The sequence below is a fragment of the Rhinoraja longicauda genome, chromosome 20 (assembly GCF_053455715.1).
Source record: "Rhinoraja longicauda isolate Sanriku21f chromosome 20, sRhiLon1.1, whole genome shotgun sequence".
In the NCBI taxonomy this organism is placed as follows: domain Eukaryota; kingdom Metazoa; phylum Chordata; class Chondrichthyes; order Rajiformes; family Arhynchobatidae; genus Rhinoraja; species Rhinoraja longicauda.
The window spans coordinates 8,080,483-8,101,862 of NC_135972.1; the positions used below are offsets into that span (position 1 = coordinate 8,080,483).

The 21,380-nt window shown below is 43.0% G+C and overlaps 1 protein-coding gene across 1 annotated transcript in view; it reads left to right on the forward strand.

Annotated features, from left to right (window-relative positions):
• The window catches only part of efcab6 (EF-hand calcium binding domain 6), a 61,481-nt gene that overhangs the window by 12,757 nt on the left and 27,344 nt on the right, over positions 1–21,380 (forward strand). Inside the window, exons 6-17 of the mRNA XM_078416503.1 lie at positions 3,472–3,608; positions 5,106–5,224; positions 7,319–7,449; positions 9,366–9,511; positions 10,917–11,030; positions 11,869–11,983; positions 12,546–12,707; positions 14,617–14,688; positions 15,667–15,827; positions 16,542–16,670; positions 17,753–17,924; positions 19,349–19,463. Coding sequence (XP_078272629.1) covers positions 3,472–3,608; positions 5,106–5,224; positions 7,319–7,449; positions 9,366–9,511; positions 10,917–11,030; positions 11,869–11,983; positions 12,546–12,707; positions 14,617–14,688; positions 15,667–15,827; positions 16,542–16,670; positions 17,753–17,924; positions 19,349–19,463 — 1,573 coding nt within the window. The remainder of the gene's footprint in view (positions 1–3,471; positions 3,609–5,105; positions 5,225–7,318; positions 7,450–9,365; positions 9,512–10,916; positions 11,031–11,868; positions 11,984–12,545; positions 12,708–14,616; positions 14,689–15,666; positions 15,828–16,541; positions 16,671–17,752; positions 17,925–19,348; positions 19,464–21,380) is intronic.

Sequence of the window (21,380 nt, forward strand, 5' to 3'; positions counted from 1 at the left end):
TTCCCCACCACTGATGTCAGACTAACTGGTCTATAATTACCCGTTTTCTCTCTCCCTCCTTTTTTAAAAAGTGGGATAACATTTGCTATCCTCCAATCCACAGGAACTGATCCTGAATCTATAGAACATTGAAAAATGATCTCCAATGCTTCCACTATTTCTAGAGCCACCTCCTTAAGTACTCTGGGATGCAGACCATCAGGCCCTGGGGATTTATCAGCCTTCAGTCCCATCAGTCTACCCAAAACCATTTCCTGCCTAATGTGGATTTCCTTCAGTTCCTCCATCACCCTAGGTTCTCCGGCCCCTAGAACATTTGGGAGATTGTGTGTATCTTCCTCAGTGAAGACAGATCCAAAGTAACGGTTTAACTCGTCTGCCATTTCTTTGTTCCCCATAATAAATTCCCCTGCTTCTGTCTTCAAGGGACCCACATTTGCCTTGACTATTTTTTTCCTCTTCACGTACCTAAAAAAACTTTTACTATCCTCCTTTATATTATTGGCTAGTTTACCCTCGTACCTCATCTTTTCTCCCCGTATTGCCTTTTTAGTTAACTTTTGTTGCTCTTTAAAAGAGTCCCAATCCTCTGTCTTCCCACTCTTGTTTGCTATGTTATACTTCCTCTCCTTAATTTTTATGCTGTCCCTGACTTCCCTTGTCAGCCACAGGTGTCTCTTACTCCCCTTAGAGTCTTTCCACCTCTTTGGAATAAATTGATCCTGCAACCTCTGCATTATTCCCAGGAATACCTGCCATTGCTGTTCTACCGTCTTCCCTGCTAGGGCCTCCTTCCAGTCAATTTTGGCCAGCTCCCGCCTCATGCCTCTGTAATCCCCTTTGCTATACTGTAATACCGACACTTCCGATTTTCCCTTCTGCCTTTCCATTTGCAGAGTAAAACTTATCATGTTGTGATCACTGCCTCCTAATGGCTCTTTTACCTCTAGTCCCCTTATCAGATCAGGATCATTACACGACACTAAATCCAGAATTGCCTTCTCCCTGGTAGGCTCCAATACAAGCTGTTCTAAGAATCCATCTCGAAGGCACTCTACAAACTCTCTTTCCTGGGGTCCGTTTCCAACCTGATTTTCCCAGTCTACCTGCATGTTGAAATCTCCCATAACCACCGTAGCATTACATTTTTGACACGCCAATTTTATCTCCTGATTCAACTTGCACCCTATGTCGAGGCTACTGTTTGGGGGCCTATAGATAACTCCCATTAGGGTCTTTTTACCCTTACAATTTCTCATTTCTATCCATACTGATTCAACATCTCCTGATTCTATGTCACCCCTTGCAAGGGAATGAATATCATTCCTTACCATCAGAGCAACCCCACCCCCTCTGCCCACCTGTCTGTCTTTTCTATACGTTGTGTACCCCTGAATATTCAGTTCCCAGCCCTGGTCCTCTTGTAGCCATGTCTCAGTGATCCCTACAACATCATACTTGCCCATGACTAACTGAGCCTCAAGCTCATCCACTTTATTTTTTATACTACGCGCATTTAAGTACAACACTTTAACTTCTGTATTTACCTCCCCTCTCACATCGTTCACAATTGGCCCTGCCCTTAATTTCTTTTCCCCTCTAGAACTTCTGTTCCCATTCTTCCGAGAGTCTTTTGCAATATCTCCTGTATTCCCTTTTACCTCATCTTCATATTCACAATTTGTTAACCCCTCCCCCCCCACTACTTAGTTTAAAGCCACAGGTGTCACACTAGCAAACCTGCCTGCCAGAATGTTTGTCCCCCTGCTGTTAAGATGCAACCCGTCCCTTTTGTACAAGTCACCCCTAGCCCAGAAGAGATCCCAGTGGTCCAGAAATCTAAATACCTGCTCTCTGCACCAGTCCCTCAGCCATAAATTCATACCCTCTATCTCTCTGTTCCTGGCCTCACCAGCACGAGGTACCGGTAGCAGTCCAGAGATAACCACCTTCGACGTCCTACTTCTCAGTGTTTTTCCCAACTCTCTAAACTCCCGCTGTAGCACCTCCTTCCTCTTCCGCCCGACGTCATTCGTGCCCACGTGCACAACGACTTCAGGTTGATCGCCTTCCCTCACTAGGATTTTCTGAAGCCGGTCTGTGATGTGTTGAACCCTGGCACCAGGGAGGCAACAGACCATCCTCAAGTCCCTCCTGCTGCCACAGAATCTTCTGTCCGTCCCTCGGACTATGGAGTCACCGACCACTACGGCTCTTCCAGACTTCGGTCTCCCCTGTCGAGTATCCTTGCCAACAGGTCCGCCACTCAGACTGGAAACGTCTTCTGCCCCGACAGTTCCCAAGAGGGTATACCTATTTGCAATAGGCACAGCCACTGGGGTCTCCTGTAGTCCACGTCCACTCCCCCTGAAACAGTCTCCCACCTTCGCTCGACCTGGACCCTTGGCGTGACAGCCTCACAATAGGTCCTGTCGAGGAAACTCTCGCATTCCCGGATGGCCCTGAGGTCATCCAACTGCCTCTCCAACTCCACCACACGTCCCTTCAGGAGCTGCACCTGGACACAGTTCTTGCAGGTGTAGCTCCCAGAAGCTCCAGCGACGTCCCTGTCTTCCCACATCCTGCAGGAAACACACTGCACCAACTTTTCCGCCATCACCTTGTGCCTATAACCAGCTCTGGCTTAAAACAATTGTATCCTCCTCATCTCAGCCTCCTCGCCGAAGGCTCGCAGCCAAAGACTCGCACTTCCCTCACTGGGCCCTTCCCTCACTGGGCCCTTCCCTCACTGGGCCCTTCCCTCACTGGGCCCTTCCCTCACTGGGCCCTTCCCTCACTGGGCCCTTCCCTCACTGGGCCCTTCCCTCACTGGGCCCTTCCCTCACTGGGCCCTTCCCTCACTGGGCCCTTCCCTCACTGGGCCCTTCCCTCACTGGGCCCTTCCCACACTGGGCCCTTCCCTCACTGGGCCCTTCCCTCACTGGGGCTGCACCCTTTTGCAAGTATTGCTTATATCACCAATTAAATTGCCTGATTGTCCAATTTACCTGACTTCTCACTTAAACTAGCACTTACTTTTCTGCTCAGCCAACGGGCGTCCTTGCTCTGCTCCCGGACTTTTCAAATTGACTACTAGCTTCCTCTTGGCGCTCTTTTTAAACTGCCTGTTCAACTGTAATTAGCACTTACTTTTCTGCTCAGCCAACGGTCGGCGCGGACTCGGTGGAATGAAGGGCCTGTTTCCACTCTGTTTCTTTAAACTAAACTAAACCAAGCTTGATATCAAACAGATGCCAGGAGGAGCAGTGGAATCGATGGCTAGGGAAGATAGAGAAATCTATGGAACTATGCCTATGGATACCAATCTTCCCCATTAAGTCAGTAGTGAAGCAGGGAGTTTACATCAGCTTCTTGCCGTTTACTTTCAGCAAGTGGTATTTCACAAAACTAATTTGTTTATGCTCTGGTGTGATTATATTGCAAACAAAAGTAACTAACATTTTTTCCTAGATCCTAAACAATTTGAAAAACATCATAAGAGCCTTTAAGTTGTTTGATTATAACAAGGATGAACACATTCAGTGCTATGAACTTCGAAGAGTTCTTGAGAGTTACTGTCTTAGAATGACGGATTCTCAGTTTGAAAGGTCAGTATATATGGATGCCCATCTGCGGTGTTTCTGAATAACTTTTAGCTGTTATTTTTTATATAAAATATTCCAATGGCCAATTTTGCGTGTTACAGTGAATAATTGCTACATTACGAGTGAATTATTCTCAAGTATTATGGCAGCAATAAAATAAGTCTTTTAATATTGGTTTGACAATGTGATGAATTTTGAATGTGAGAACATTAATCAGAAGTGAATACAATGCTGTGACTTAAACATTATCCATTAGATAAGTGTGGCAAATATTTAAGGATAATTACAATATTAAGATTGAATCTCTGGTTTGAACAGTTCCTAAATTGCAGTATGGACAATTTTATGCAGTTTAACAATTTATACGACTCAGTGGCTGTAAGGTGAGCAGACAAAATGTGTAGGTAGGAACTGCAGATGCTGGTTTATACCGAAAATAGACACAAAATGCTGGAGCAACTCAACGGGCCAAGTAGCACCTCTGGAGAAAAGGAACAGGTGACGTTTCCTCAGACTGAAGAAGGGTCTTTGTCGTCCTCTGTTCCTTTTCTCCAGAGACGCTGCCCGACCCGCTGAGTTGCTCCAGCTCTTTGTGTCTATCTTCGGTTTAAAGGCGAGGACAGAGATGCCTATCCCATGCAGTTTTCCATTTACCAGATTACTGAAGACCCAATCCATCATAGACACAAAGTGCTGGAGTAACTCAGCGGGACAGGCAACATCTCTGGAGAGAAGGAATAGGTGACGTTTCGGTTCGAGACCCTTCATCAGACTGACCCAATTCCTCTGACCCAATCCATCAGTTACCCTTGTGTTCTAAGATCCCAATTGAGACCAATTGCTGTGCCCTTGGTATGAGTGCTTTGGTAGGGATCAGTTCTGATTTAGAAGTTGGGGGTAATTGGGGGAGGGTATGGGGGAGGGGTGCAGGTAAGTGCGGCAATAACAGGTATTCAGCTGGAGGTGTTTCTACCTGATACCGCGTTCTCCTGCTTTCCACTCCCTCCAGCAAGACTTCCAGCCTCTGCAGAGCTTGGATCTTGCTTTCGTCCTGTTGTCTCTCCTTCCTTATTTCCAGGGACATCACCCTAGGTGAACGACTGGTGGGCCCTCCCTTATGAGAGACGCAGGTTAGCTTTGACTAGGGCAGTTAAAATACGACAGATTCTTTTCATTGGCATCATAGGCTTTCAGCTAATGTAGATAGTGCATTAACACTAGTAGTTCTGACAGATATAGGCAGCAGTCAAAGTTTTTTTCAGCAGTCTTGTTGGTGGGGCTTGTCCTGACCTCCCAGATTATTGCCTTTTATGCTTGCAATGCCCTGCCACTCTAAAGGTCCTTGTCCTGGAAAATTGGCCCAGCATTTTGCAGGAGGTTAGCTAGGAGGGTGTCTGCCAAAATCGGGTGCAGACTTCACCATGTTGGTGATTGTAAGCTGTATTCTTCAGCTGATCCAGATGAGGTTATTTTTTCTTACACACTGTATATTTCCATCAGGCTTTGTTCTCGACACCACCTCTCTAGGATGGGAGCAGTGAATTACATGCAGTTTCTAGCGAAGCTGGGCATCCCTGTTGAACCCTCGAACAAACGCAGCACAGAATGTGTGGCACAAGGTTGGTCTCGAGTTATCCCTCTTCTATTGAAGCTGGTGTTCACCCATGTTTTATAATGGATCTAAAAATATTTTTTTCAATGAATGGCTGGTCTTCAGTTATTCCTCTTCTAATGAAGCTGGCATCCATCCATGTTTAGTTTAGTTTAGAGATACAGTGTGGAAACAGGCCCTTTGGCCCACCGAGTCCGCACCGACCAGCGATCCCCGCACATCAACACTACCCTACACACTCTAGGGATGAATTTACATTTAAACCAAGCCAATTAACCTATAAACTTGGAGTGTGGGAGGAAACTGATGATCTCGGAGAAACCCCACGCAAGTCACGGGGAAGAATGTACAAAATCCATACAGACAAGCACCCATAGTCAGTATCAAACCCGGGTCTCTGGTGCTGTGAGGCAGCAACTCTACCGTTGCGCCATCGTGCCGCCCATGGTTGGTCGTGAGTTATTCTTTTTCTAATGAAGCTGGCATCCATCTTTGTTTGTAATGGTCCTAAAAATATATTTTTTTCATGAATAACTTGGAAATCGCGATGATTGTAGATCATCAGAAATGCGGAATATATTTGAGTGTAAGGTAAATGTAATGCATTTACAAAGTTGCATTATAATTCTGTATGTAAGTGTAAGCAAGGGGTAATTCCTCTCCAAGCTAGGTTTTGGGATCTCTGCTCTTCAGTGATTTCAGTTGAGTAATCCGTCTTGAGGAGAACCTGACTCACATTTGTTCTCGAGCCTCCTGCTGAAAAAAAACACTGGCAGAGAAGGCTGTGTAAATTAAGGAGCCTTATCGATCTTGGGTTGGGAAATCCAGGAGTTGAGCAGGTGTATTTTTAGTTAATGGAAGGTGAAAGATAGGAACATCCATCAAAAAGGAAGCATCCCCTCTATTGAGCTGACTTCATTGGGAATTAGATGGGGAAAAAAAAGTTGCACAGGAATTTGCTTTTTGGAATTAGAGATAACGTACGTTGTTTATGAAATACACTTCTCTGGAGTATTGCATGCGGTTCTGGTTGCTCTCTTACAGTAAGAAGGTGGTGGCTTTGGGAAGGGTGCAAAGGAGGTTTACCGGATGATTTAGGGGCTATTAGCAACAGGACAGTCTTGGATTATTTTCTCTGGAATGCCGAAGGTTGTAGGGAGACCCGATAGAAATATATATGCATGCCAATCTCCCCTCATGGGATAAATAAAGTTATATTGTATCATATCGTATCGTATATAAAATTATGAGAGGCATAGATATGGTAGTCCATCAGAAGCTTTCTCCCAGGATGGATAAATTAAAATCTAGAGGCCCTAGCTTTGAGGTGAGAGGGGCAAGGTTTAAAGGAGATGTGTGGGGCCACTTTTTTTACACAGAGGGTGGTGAGAATCTGGAATGTGCTGCTGGGATTGGTGGTTGAGGCTGATATGATAGTGGCATTTGAGGGATGTTTGGATAGGCACATGGATATGCAGGGAGTGGAGAGATATGGATTATGTGCAAGGAGATAAGAGATGGTTTTGGCGACATGTTCGGCACAGGCATTGCGGGCTGAAGGGCCTGTACTTGTGCTGTACTGTTTAGATTAGTTTAGTGCAGAGATACAGCGCGGAAACAGGCCCTTCGGCCCACTGTGTCCGCTTCGACCAGCGATTCCCACCACCAACACTATCCTACACACACGAGGGACAATATTACATTTATTCCAAACCAATTAGTCAAAAAAACTGTAAGCCTTTGGAGTGAGGGAGGAAACTGGAGCTTCCCGGAGAAACCCCACGCAGGTCACGGGGAGAACCTACAAAATCCGTACAGAAAGCACTGATAGTCAGGATTGAACCCGGGTCTCTGGCAGCTGTAAGGCAGCAACGCTACCTCTGTGCCACCGTGCTGCACACACACACTGTTCTATGTTCTACATCAGATTGGAATTGCATTGAATGAGGAAACAAGACTGGATGATGAGTGGAACAGTATCAGAGAATAACTATGTGTGGAGTGAAAGGAGATGAGGTTATGAACAACCTTGCATGAATGGAAAATTCCTCTCAACGTTTTGTTTTAAGAAACATATTTGTTTAATTGTAATTTCACAAAGCAATGAACTGGGAAGATGGTGTTCAGGTACAAGAAAAACAACCCAAGTTGGAACGACCAATGACTGAGGAGTCCCTCGGAGATTTAGCAAATTTATCAAGGGATGAAATTGATTGGGCTTTTCGAAAAAAGGTACACGTGTTCATTTACTCTGATATATCTTAATATACATGATTGGTTTCGAATCTCTAAATCAAATATTATTCCAGTATAAGTAATGACATTTGATACCATCTAACTCATTGGAGACCCTCGGATGATCTTTAATCGCACTTTGCTGGACTTTACCTTGCACTGAACGTTATTCCCTTTATCCTGTGTCTGTACACTGTAGACGGCTTGATTGTAACTATGTGTAGGAAGGAACTGCAGATGCTGGTTTAAACCGAAGATAGGCACAAAATGCTGGAGTATCTCAGCGGGGCAGGCAGCATCTCTGGAGAGAAGGGTTTGAAGAACGGTTTCGACCCGAAACATCACCCATTCCTTCTCCCCAGAGATGCTGCCTGTCCTGCTGAGTTACTCCAGCATTTTGTGTCTGTCTTCTTGTAATCATGCACAGTCTTACTGCTGACTGGATAGCACAAAACAAAAAAGCTTTCCGCTGTACCTCAGCACACATGACAATAAACTGAACTAAACTAAACTATAAACTAGTTTGAATTTGGGAAAACAATCAAACTGAAATGGAAAATGGTGACGTTGGGTTAGTTTTTCATCCAGAAGCAATAATGACCGTGTGCTGTGACTGATGTGGGTATATATTTTTTTAATATAAGTGAGTGGTCACATCTATAATCGCCTTTTAAAAGACAAAGCACAAGAAACAATCAGCATATGCTATTAGGAGAAAATTGCTTGACTTTCTGATTTTAACTATGATATTTTGAATTACTTTAAATTATCTTGAACTCATTTTTATTACTTTTTATAAGGTTAATTAGCAGATACTTGAACTTGGTCACTGGTAATGCTGTGTTTATTATATATTCTCTTCAATTTACAATGTTGTCTGTTACTCCTCTGGACCCAGGAGAGTGCAAATCATAAGACTGAATACAAGCTAAATATCATTAAAATGGATGTAATTGCACTACATATTTATGATTCGAGGCAAGCTCCAGCTTAAGATTTGATATTGCAATGTACTTTCAGCAAGGAGAGTTTAATTCTTGTTTTTTAATTTCTGTGTTTGTAAATGTAAAAATGCATGAGTAATCAAGCATGATCATGAAACATTAACAATAAATAATTGATAACTTACTAATATTCTCCAAATGAACACGTGCGTGAAAACTAAAGAAGAACAAAAGCCACAAAAATGAAAAATATTCCTGAAAGTTGAAGAAACGGCTGGAGGAAAAAATATCAGATTATCTGTTTAATGCACTAGTGAAGCTTTCTTATTCTCTTGCAAGGGGATTTAACGTTGTATTTGTAAACAAAAAAAAGTCCAGAATCAATAGTTGTTGATGTTAAAGAATAATTACTCTGCCTCTTAACATTTGTAACAGGAACCATATACCTCTTCACAACCCAAGTTCTGGAATTTTTGTATTTAAGTTATTATTATCAACCAAAGAATATCAAATTTCTGATTTTTGTTACTAAATAAAAGATGCTGTTATCAACCATTGTTACAAGCTCACTATTCATTATAACCAGATATTTATTTATGAAAGTAAATATTCATTAAAGTTACCAAAGTTCGGTATAACTCAGCTTCCAGCTTAATTGTAATCATGTGTAATCATGTATAACATGCAACTAAAAGGTTTTCCACTGTACCTCGTTACACGTGACGATAATAATGTCTGAAGAAGGGTCTCGACCCGAAACATCGCCCATTCCCTCTCTCCAGAGATGCTGCCTGTCCCGCTGAGTTACTCCAGCTTTTTGTGTCCATCTTCGGTTTAAACTAGCACCTGCAGTTCCTTCCTACACAATAATAAACTAGACTAATTGTATGTGTAATTTTTCATCACACGGATATTTGTAAAATGGAATCAAATGGATTTATCAGCATGTTCCTTTTTTCATTTCATCAGTTGCAAGCCAACTATCACAATTTATTGCAAGCTTTTTCAAATTACGATGTGTCCAAAAGTGGCTTCATCTTAATGGGAGAGCTCCAGGCAGTTTTCAACAAGTTTATATGTCCGAGCAATGAAGTCTTTGGTCAAATAATGGAAAGGTAAGAAATAAGAAGTGCACCGTGAATGCTATTTAATTTAATTTAAAATAGGTTATGTGAATATATTAAACTTTTGTTCATTATTGCAAAAAAGAATGATTGGCTGGAATGATGTTAAATTTTCCATACTTAATATAGCTGAGAAAAATACTTCAGAATACTACATTTGCTCTGGTTTTGCCTTTTTCCTTGTATTCTCCTCAGCAACATCCGATTTCAATTTTGATTATGATGCACTTCAAATAATATTCTCCCTTTATTAAAAGTAATGTATATTTTGCAAAAAACATGGGAAGAATCTCACAGTAGTGGAAACATCCTCTCCACATCCACTGGATCCAGTGGATGAATAGGTTTGAATCGGTAGGCTGGTCCAGAAGGATAAGGCAAAGGAGATTCAATGTGGGCTGCCTAATTGGATCCAAACTTGGCTTGTCGATAGGAGGTAGAGGGTGGTAGAAAGATGCTTTTCTAATTGGCAGTCTGTAATATGAGGCCTTCTGCAGAAATCAGTGCTAGGATCCTTGTTGTTGTGAGGAACTTTGTAAGCGCCCTTTGTGGGTGACTATTTGACAAGGTATGCAAGCATCAGACCCTTCTTCTACCTTCGATTTAAACCAGCATCTGCAGTTCTTTTCTACACTGGAGTATTGTGTACTGTTCTGGTTACCGTATTAGAGGAAGGATGTGCTTGCAATGGAAATTGTGCAGAGGAGATTCTCCAGGTTGTTGCGTAGATTGGAGGACTAATTATGGAAACAGATTAGATGGACTAGGTGAATTATACCTGGAGTAAAGGAGGCTGAAGGGTGATCTGATCGTGGTATAAAAAATTATAAAAGGCAAAGATAAGGTAGGCGGTCAAAATCTTTTACCCAGGATATTCCTTTTCCCCCAAGTTATTCTTGATTACTTGCAGAGGGCGTTACTTTTAAGAGTTTTAACAGCTTAAATGTTCTACTTATGGTTTGTTAATTCTTTCAGGGAATTATGCAAGTGAGATAAACTCCTCAAGAGGCCGCATTTACTTCCTCTGCACAACCGATAGGTTTAATAAACCTTTATTCCACATTTCCTTTGTTTAGGTTAGTTTAAAGAAACAGTGTGGAAACAGGCTCTTCGGCCCACCCGAGTCCGCGCCGACCTGCGACCACCTGTACACTAGTTCTATCCTACACACCAGGGACAATTTGCAGAAGCCAATGAACCTACAAACCTGTACGTCTTTGGGATGTGGGAAGAAACCGGAGCACTCGGAGACAACCCACTCAGTCACAGGGAGAATGTGCAAACTCCGTACAGACAGCCCCCTTAGTCAGGATCGAACTCGGGTCTTTGGCGCTGTAAGGCAGCAACTCTACTGCTGTGCCACTTGTATGATAATTCATTTTGTCTTATGGTTTAGGTACAAAATTGAACCCAATGGCAAAGTAGGATGGAACCAATTTCTACTGAGCGGTCCAGATTCAATGCCAACGGAGGAGAAATGGGCTTTGCCCAAGCACCAGCCAAACAATAGGTAGGTTTATAGGTTTAACTATATCTGTTGTGTGCTGTTTTTCCTGCCTTGGTTGCTTCCATTTCAAACAATTTCCTTGCAGATGATAGTAAATGGGACAACAAAGTTGCGTCTATCTTAAACCATTTCACCTTTTTCATAGCCATATCTGATTGATCAAAGACTTGCCCACCCTGGTCATTCCTTTTTCCCCCTGTTCCCATCCAGCAGAAGGTACAGAAGCTTGAAAGTACGTACCACCAGACTTAGGAATGGCTTCCTCCCCTCTGCTATTAGGCTTCCAAACGGTCCTTCCGAAACTAGGGTCCTGATTGATTCCCCGCCACCCCACTGAGGACATTGGACGTTGTGTATGGAATTGATGCGCTACAATGCTGAGAAATATATTCTGCACTCTCTATCTTCCCGTTCGCTTCAACTATTGTAATTCAGTTTGAACCAATTGTTTCTATGCGTGGTATATCTGATCTGATTGGATAGCATGCAAAACAAAGCTTTTCCCTGTACCTCGGTACATGTGACAATAATAAACCTAAACTTAATTTATTTTGAACGGTAATACCTTTTTCAACCATATCTGCATTCTAATTTTTTACTGAACAAGGTTTCAAACCGTTATTCAAGAATCTGGTGCTGATTTCTCAGTTATAGTACCATTTGGTTCTTTCAAATAACGTCCGAGCTTTCTTGATTTCTGTCACGTGTTCCAAGGTACAGTGAAAAGCTTTTCTTATGTGCTAACCAGTCAGCGGAAAGACAATTCATGATTGCAATCGAGCCATCCACAGTGTACGGATACACTTCAGCCTTCATCATCTTATATATTTTTCAAACCCAGCCTTTCATCTTGTCATTATTTGAATCCTGGAGGATTGTGTGAGAACAAAAAGAACACGGACCTTCTCCAGAAGCTCCATAAATATTTCCGGGAGAGATACCCAGCAGGAGAGGAGGTACTCTTCATATCTGATGATATAATAACTGACGATTGCTTACACCAAATAAGTCTTGCTTTCTGTTATGAGCAGAAAGTTAAACTTTACAGAAATATGAATGTACTAGAATCATTTTAAGCATGTATTTTTCTGCATTAATGTAAGTAATTTATATTTTGGATACTAGCAACGTTTTTTTTCAAAACATTGCCAGTGGCGCGGTGGTGCAGCGGTCGAGTTGCTGCCTCGCAGCGCCAGAGACCCGGGTTCCATCCTGACCAGGGGTGCTGTTTGCACGGAGTTTGTACATTCTCCCCGTGACCGCGTGGGTTTTCTCAGGGTGCTCCGGTTTCCTCCCACACTCTAGAGACGTACGGGTTTGGCCGTTTAATTGGCTTCGGTATTAAAAAAATTGTAAATTGATCCGACTGTGTAGGATAGTGCTTGTGTACGGGGATCGCTGGTTGGTGCAGACCCTGAGGGCCTGTGTCCGTGCTGTATCTCTAAAGTCTAAAGTCTAAAGTAAAGACTGTTGTACATGTCATGCTTTTGTCGTAAAGCAATCTGCTTTTTCTCACAGAATCACAACGGCATAATAACTCGACAAGAACTGCGTCGCATTCTGCAGTGTTTCCCTTTTCGACTAATTGATGAAGAGATTAAAACTCTTATGTTATTGCTGGATCCAGAGCACAGTGGCTATTTTCACTGTAACCAGCTCATGGAATTGGCTGAAGAAAAAGTATGTTCAACCTGCCTTTTTTTTCCTTCTGAAGTCAAATGGATGATAATGCATTTGCACATTAAAAATAAGAAGGTGCACATAAAAATAATAATAAGAAGAATTAAAAAAAATAAAATAATAATAATAATAATAAGAAGAAGAATAATAGTATTAAAAATAATATTAAAAATAATAAGAATAAAAAATAAAGAATTCCCTTTATTTCGGGCTTTTTCGACGCGCCACAAAGGTAACTATGGAGAGGGTAGAACCACCCAAAGATAAAGAAGGGAATTTATACTTGGGGTCAGAGGATGTAGGCGAGGTACTAAACGAGTACTTTGCATTGGTATTTGCCAAGATGGCATGAGATAGTGAGTGGGGATTTTGAGAACAAGAAGGTGGTGTTGGGTCATTTGAAGAGCACTAATGAGGACTTGATGGGATCCAAGGTTTTTGAGGGAGTCAAGAGTGGAGATTGCTGGGACCTTGACGAAGATCTTTAGCCACAGGTAAGGTCCTGCAGGACTGGAGAGTGTAGCCAACGTGCCTTTGTTGAAGAAGGGAAATGGGAATAATCCAGGAAATTACAGGCCGATGAGCTTCACTTCCGTGTAGGGAAACTCTTTGGAAGGGAATGGCCTAATTAGGGGTAACCAGCGAGGCTTTGTGCAGGGCAGTTCATGTCACACAAACTTGATTGAGTTTTTTGAGGAGGCGATGACAATGATTGATGAAGACAGGGCAGTGCATGCTGACTACATCGGAGTTCAGTAAAGCAGTTGGCAAGCTCCCCCATGGTAGGCTGATCCAGAAGATTAAGATGCATGGGATCTACGTGTGGCTTGGTAATTTGTATACAGAACTGACATCCACAGAAGACCAAAGGGAGTGGTGGGTAGATGTTATTCTGGCTGGAGGTCAGTCATCAGTGGTGTTCCTCAGAGATCAGTGCTGGGACCTCAGTTGTTTGTGATATATATCAATGACTTGAACGGAAATGTAGATGGTTTACATGGAGATGTAAGTTTACAGACGACACACCAAAATTAGTGGAGTTACAGACAGTGGAAATTAAGTGATTATGTACTTGGATTCGGAGATCACTTGTCTTATTTGCAATTCGTAGTACCTTATCATGTAGAAGATGTTGTGCTGATGTGATCTCACTGGTATCATTAATCATTCCTGCTATTTGGAGTCTAATCTCGGATATATAATTTCCTGTCCTAATTGGGGGCGGCAGATGGCACAGTGGTAGAGTTGCTGCCTTACAGCGCCAGAGATCCGGGTTCGATCCTGACTACGGGTGCTTCCTGTATGGAGTTTGTACGTTCTCCCCGTGACTGCGTGGGTTTTCTCCGGATGCTCCAGTTTCCTCCCACACTCCAAAGACATATAGGTTTGTAGATTGGGTAGGAAGGAACTGCAGATGCTGGTTTAAACCGAAGATAGACACAAAAAGCTGGAGTAACTCAGCGGGCAGCATCTCTAGAGAGAAGGAATGGGTGACGTTTCGGGTCAAGACATCTCTCCAGAGATGCTGCCTGTCCCGTTGAGTTACTCCAGCTTTTTGTGTCTATCTTAGGTTTGTAGGTTAATTGGTTTTGGTAAAAATTGTAAATTGTCCCTAGGGTGTAGGATATTGTCAGTGTATGGGGCGATCGATCGCTGGTCGGCATGGACACGGTGGGCGGTAGGGCTTGTTTCTGTGCTGTATCTCTAATGTAATGTCCACCTTAATAAAATTGAGATGCCAGAACATCACCGAAGAATGCTACCACCATTGTAAGTACATGTCCCCATTTATCACTATCATCTTTCCTCTTTCATAACACATCTCAAATACTGATGTTTTAAAAGATATTGCTTAAAATCTACAACGTGCAGTTTGATACAGTTTATTTTCCCCTATTTTCCTAACCAGAAGAACCAAAATCTTTTGAACGGAACTAAAAATGTCAAGAAGACTACTCCTGTGGCAGCAGTGTGGCAAACTGTAAGTGTGCCTGCTTAGTTCTGTAAAATAGTTTACACAACATTGTGTTCACTAGTTGCACACTTGTGCTATATTAATTGTGATCCTTATTGAACGAGATGGGTTTTGGTAATTTTGAAAGTAGAAATGTCTGTGCGAACAATTTGTAGTAACCCTGATATGAGAAATATTCTACTTTTCCAGAGTAAGTTTTAAAAAGATAACCTAGGTGCAGATGGGCGGAGTAAATAACATATGGGGACAGAATCGGGGAATGGTGCCAGGGTGCATTTGAAACAAGAAGTGCTCAACCAAACCAGTGGGAAAATTGGCATGGCTGGGGCCCACGTGAGTGCCCATAGCTACACCTCTGCCTTGGAGAAAATGCGAGGAATCAAAAAAAAAGTTGCTAAGGGCCAGGACATGTTCTGCCAGTTGGAGAAGAGTGTTAGTTGAGGGAAGCTAGTTAGGCTTCAATTCAAGGAAGAACCGAGGGCCGAGGTGTAGGAGGACTGGACGTCCATAGTAAAGCTGAGCAGATGGGAACCAAGGATCCGGAGGCAATAGAAATGGTGAAGTGCACGTGAGGATGCAGGTTGGTAGGGACTGGGCAAGGCAGCACAAGATAGGACAAGGGTTATTTGGAGATGAGTTTGGTGGGACAGGAGTAGGCAGAAACGATGGGCCTGCCAGGGCAGTCCTGCTTGTGAGTTTTGGTATGGAGATAGAAAATGGGCAGTGAGGAACCAAGAGGCTATGAGGGGAGATGGCTGGAGGCGATCACACACCTCAGTCTGAAGAAGGGTCTCGACCCGAAACGTCGCCCATTCCTTCTCTCCTGAGATGCTGCCTGACCCGCTGAGTTACTCCAGCATTTTGTGAATAAATACCTTCGATTTGTACCAGCATCTGCAGTTATTTTCTTACACACATCTATGATTGTTTGGGAAATGGTGGCCTGATACTTTTCCATTAACCCCTGCTTGACATTCCAATTAGGTGGAGGATATTCTGTGCGACAAAATTAGAACCAATTGGGATGAAATACAAAAGTGTTTTTTAAAGAGCGATCCCGAGAAAACTGGGAAAATTAGCCTTGCTGAATTGCGGAGGGTTATGGAGACTCACTGTCTTCCGATTTCCGATCAGCACTTTGAGAAGTAAGTTATTTTTAGTGATTAATATTTATTGACCCTTTTTAATTTTTATACTAATTTTTGACAAGTTGTATCAAACTAGGCTGCAGGTTTTAAATAATTAAGTGTCAGATTTTGAGATATTTTATGAAGAAGAGAAAATGGAAGATTGTGGTAAAATATATGTACTCCAATGAGTAAGTAATGTTAATAAGCTATTTTGTGGATAATGGAACAGAATAACATATCTCAGAGTTTAGTTTAGAGATACTTTGCGGGAACAGGCCCTTCGGCCCATCGAAACACCACCGACCAGCAATCCCCACACATTAACACTCTCCTACATGCACTAGGGACAAATTTTTGCATTTAAATCAAGCCAATTAACCTACGTACATCTTTGGAGTGTGGGAGGAAAACGAAGATCTCGGAGAAAACCCACGCGGTCTCGGGGAGAAAGTAAAACTCCGTACAGACAAGCGCCTGTAGTCGGGATCGAACCCGTCTCTGGCGCTGTCAGAAAGCAACTCTACCGCTGCGCCACCGTGCCGCTCAGACTCCAAAAAAAACTTTCTGATCAGTGATATCAACATGTACTTTTCTATTCATCACCGTAGCTATGTCATATATCTTTAGGCACTACTGGTGTGATATAATTAGTTTGTTTGACAATATACTTTCTAAGATTGATTCAATGGTATCTTTATAACCATCAAAAGAAAATGTTTAATCTTTCAGACTATGCAAGCAGCAAAGGACCAACAGCCTACACATTTCCTATCAGCAGTTTCTGGAAAATCTTGGGTTGACCGACATGCCAAAAAACACCACCACTGAGGTATCTGCCCTCAATCAACAGCAAAAGAGGCAAGGTCACTTCTCCACCGACTCCGAATGCATATCTGAACAATTTCTTTATTATTTAAAATGTCAAAATCTTTGGTGCAAAATGAGTAGAGTCATAGAGTGATACAGTGCGGAAACAGGTCCTTCAGCCCCACTCAGATTCCTATTAAATCTTTTCCCCTTCACCTTGAACCTATGTCCTCTGGTCCTCGATTCCCCTACTCTGGGCAGGGGAATCTGTGCATCTACTCCATTTATTCCTCTCATGGAATATTGGGATGTGAAATGTCTGTCCGAGGGGGATAGGAAGAAAGCTATTCTGATGTTATAATTAGAACCTTAAAGGTCCAGAGTTATAATCCAGCTGGGGTCTGGAGCAGAAATTTATTCACGCCAAGTTGAAGGTTTGTTGGGATCTCAGTTGTTACTATCCGAGGTTTACAATTGAAATATGCCACACACAATAAAGTTACGATTGTCTAAATTGAGTGGAAAGCATGAAATCATTTTTAACATAACTGTGTTTATGTGTGGCACAGTGATGCAGTGGCAGAGTTGCTGCCTTACTGCACCAGAAACCTGGGTTCAATCCTAATTACGGGTGCTGTCTGTACAAGGTTTGCACATTCTCCCTGTGGCCAGGTGGGTTTATTTTTGGGTGCTCTGGTTTCCTCCCACACGCCAAAGATGTGCAGGTTTGTAGGTTAATTGGGCTTGGTAAAACATAAAGTAAATTGTCCCTTGTTAGACTGAAGAAGGGTCCCGACCCAAAACGTGACCCATTGAGTGGATATTTTTAAGGCAGAAATAGATAGATTCTTGATTAGTACTGGTGTCAGAGGTTATGGGCTGAAGGCAGGAGAATGGGGTTAGGAGGGAGAGATAGAGCAGCCATGAATGAATGTTGAAGTAGACTTGATGGGCCGAATGGCCTAATTCTGCTCCTATCACTTATGACCATATGACCTATTTTCTCCAGAGATGCTGCTTGTCCCACTGAGTTACTTGAGCATTTTAGGTCTACCTTCACTCTGTATTTTGATGTGGTTCCATAACTAAGTTATTGTAATGAATAACTCTGACAATTGATGTTTACATTTCAGGCTTATAAAGAAAGAGATTGAAGATGGTGTATTGGGCAAGATGATGAGTTTGAATGATGTGAAATCCGAGCTTTGGTTGCGCATTATCTATTGTGACAGCAACATTCGGAAAAGTTTCCTCACCCACAAGAACCAGTGTAGTGGCAAAATCAACAAGGAAGGATTCAAAAAGGTGAGGCGGGTTTGGCTTGCTGATCAAGTTTAACAAATCGTAATTCGTTTTGTTTACTTTAGAGTTTGGAGATACAGCTTGGAAACAGGCCCTATGGCTCACCGAGTCCACGCCGGCCTTTGATCACCAATTCGCACATGTTCTGTGTTATCCCACTCTTGCATCAACTCACTACGCATTCGGGGCAATTTTACAGAAGCCAATTAACCTACAAAACCTGATGTGGGAGGAAACTGGAGCACCCAGAGGAAACCCACATGGTCACAGGCAGAAAGTGTAAACTTCACACACTGACAGCACCTGACGTTCGGATGGGTGGCTCTTATTCTTTGGTTTTAAATTCCCCGTTTACATGCTTTAAACTCTAGGTTAAATGCTTTACCTTTTACCATTTACATGCTTTAATCCCCTGTCTATATGTATTGCACTGTCTGAATGTATTGTACTGTATCGTATTGTACTGCACTATCATCCCCTGTCTATATGTTTTACATTTGTATTGCACTATGGTCCCTAGAGGGACTCTGTTTCGTCCCATTCGTTGCATGATCTGCAAGGAGTGGAATGACAAATAAACTAAACTAAACTAAACCTGGGTCTCTGGTGCTGTGAGGCAGCAGCTCTACCACCTACACCAATGTGCCAAATAGGGAAATACTGAATGAGACAAAATGATGAAATTAAATGGAGCAGATTAAGTTTAAATTGCATGTTGGTCACAATGATAATTGCGGATGGAAGTTTCCAGATTTTTTTCTACCAGCCTATTCATTTCTGTTTTCGTACTTTTATTCACACATAACAGAACATTAATAGACTAAAACCTAGAATGGGAAGGTTGTCTCGATGAGGAAAATTTGGACAGGCTGGGTTTGTCAGCACTGGGATTTACTAGATTGAAAAGGGGCCACGATTGAATCATATAAGATTTTGAGAGAACATGAATGGGTGGCGTTTCAGGTCGGGACCCTTCTTCAGACTGATCCCAAAGGGTCATCCATCCATGGTCATCCATCCATCCATCCATGGTCAGCCACCCATGTTCTTCAGAAATGCTGCCTGACCCGCTTAGCTACTCCAGCACTTTGTGTCCTTCTTTGGTAGACCAGCATCCTTGTTACTGCTCCTGGAGAGCTACTCCTGCCATTGTGGGTGAAAAGGCAGCCTTTGGAAAATATTTTTTTAATGCAGGATCAGGCTGCAGACCAAGGATTCATGCTGCTTTATTCACAAGACTCGTTGCACATGATGCACGAGGAAATTTGTCTCCTCAGCTTCATTTAAAAATTCCCTCCGATCCAATGTGCAGCTCAATGTTGGCTTGCTTTTCCATACGCATTAGAATTTCAGTTCAAATATCTTATTGTTTGAGATAATATTATCTAATTGACAACATATCATTGACTCACTGGTATTTTTATTAGGTGCTGCTAGATTGTGGCATGACCATGGATGAACTCCAGTTTAACATTCTTGCCAATATACTGGGATTCAAGAATCAAGACTTAAACTTCTATGACTTCTCTGAACGTTTCAAAGGTAACCAAAATATTGCTAATTCGTTGGGAGATTATTGCTGTTCAAAGTATATTTGTTGAAGTGAAAACGAGATTACATGAACACACAAGAATCTACACAATCTGATGTCGGGAAATTAGTACGGGTGCTTGATCAGTGCGGGTGTCAGTGGTTATGGGGAGAAGGCAGGAGAATGGGGTTGAGAGGGAGAGATAGATCAGCCATGATTGAATGGCGGAGTAGACCTGATGGGCCAAATGGCCTAGTTCTGCTCTGACCACTTATGAACTTATGAAATTTAAATCATTTGGTCATGTTATTGTTATCGCTATTATCTTCTCAGAACTTTTCTTTGTTTATTCTTGAGGTGCAAACTTCGCTCCTCTTTCCATTTCACTTTATTGTCTGTTATCTCTGGCAATTACTGTAAATCAAAGGAAACCTGCAAATATAGTATCAACTGATCACTCTTGATGACCCTTAGTGATTGTCTTTCGGAATGGCGGGACTGTCATATGTTGAAAGACTGGAGCGGCTAGGCTTGTTTACACTGGAATTTAGAAGGATGAGAGGGGATCTTATCGAAACATATAAGATTATTAAGGGGTTGGACACGTTAGAGGCAGGAAACATGTTCCCAATGTTGGGGGAGTCCAGAACCAGGGGCCACAGTTTAAGAATAAGGGGTAGGCCATTTAGAACGGAGATGAGGAAAAACCTTTTCAGTCAGAGAGTTGTAAATCTGTGGAATTCTCTGCCTCAGAAGGCAGTGGAGGCCAATTCTCTGAATGCGTTCAAGAGAGAACTAGATAAAGCTCTTAAGGATAGCGGAGTCAGGGGGTATGGGGAGAAGGCAGGAACGGGGTACTGATTGAGAATGATCAGCCATGATCACATTAAATGGCGGTGCTGGCTCGAAGGGACGAATGGCCTACTCCTGCACCTATTGTCTATTGTCTTGGTTTATTGATGCTGTTACTTCTCTGCAGTGCCCTTTTTTTTATAAGTGGAGTAGGGTTGATGAAATGTTACTCTCTTTTAATGGTAACAAATGCAGATGGCCGTGATGGGCAGCTTGGGGCAGGTCTGCGGTTGGTGGATTCCACAGGCAGCCGCATTATCTTACGTTAACGCAGAGCATTTTGAGGAAGCTAGAGGCACCTCTAGTGATCCGGTGGTAGAAGAAAAACAATTCTGATCTCTGGCAGAGTCAGCACTTCCCAGCTATACAATCCCACTGGTCCATCGGTTGTGACCCAGATTGCCGAGTGCCTGCCTCTGGCTCTAGGTGGACCAATCCAAAGCTGACAGTGAAGACAAAGATAACAGTCTACAACGCCTGTGTCAACAGCATGCTGCTGTGCGGCAGTGAGACATGGACTACATATGCCAGACTGGAGAGAAGACTCAACACCTTCCACCTTAGAAGCATCCGCCGTATCCTGGGTATATCCTGGCAAGACAGAGCGTCCAACGCCGAGATTCTGTCCCGCGCTGGCCTTCCGAGTATGTACACTCTACTCAGGCAGCGCAGGCTGCAGTGGCTGGGCCATGTCCACCGCATGGAGGATGGCCGTATCCCAAAAGACATCCTCTATGGAGAGCTGACATCTGGGAGGAGAACCATCAGCCACCCCCAGCTACGGTACAAGGATGTTTGGAAGAGAGATTTGAAGGCACTCGACATCGATGTGGAGTCCTGGGAGAGCCTTGCAGCTGACCGTACAAGGTGGAGAGGTACCCTGAACCAACATCTCAAAATGGGGGAAGAGAAACTGATGAATGCAGCAGCGGACAAGCGGGCACGCAGAAAGGAGCGCAGCAACTTCAACAGACCTGAGTCCACACACAAATGTGACCTTTGCGACAGAGACTGTCACTCCCGCATTAGTCTCTTCAGCCACAAGCGACGCTGCTCTAGTTGAAGTGTGGAGCAAG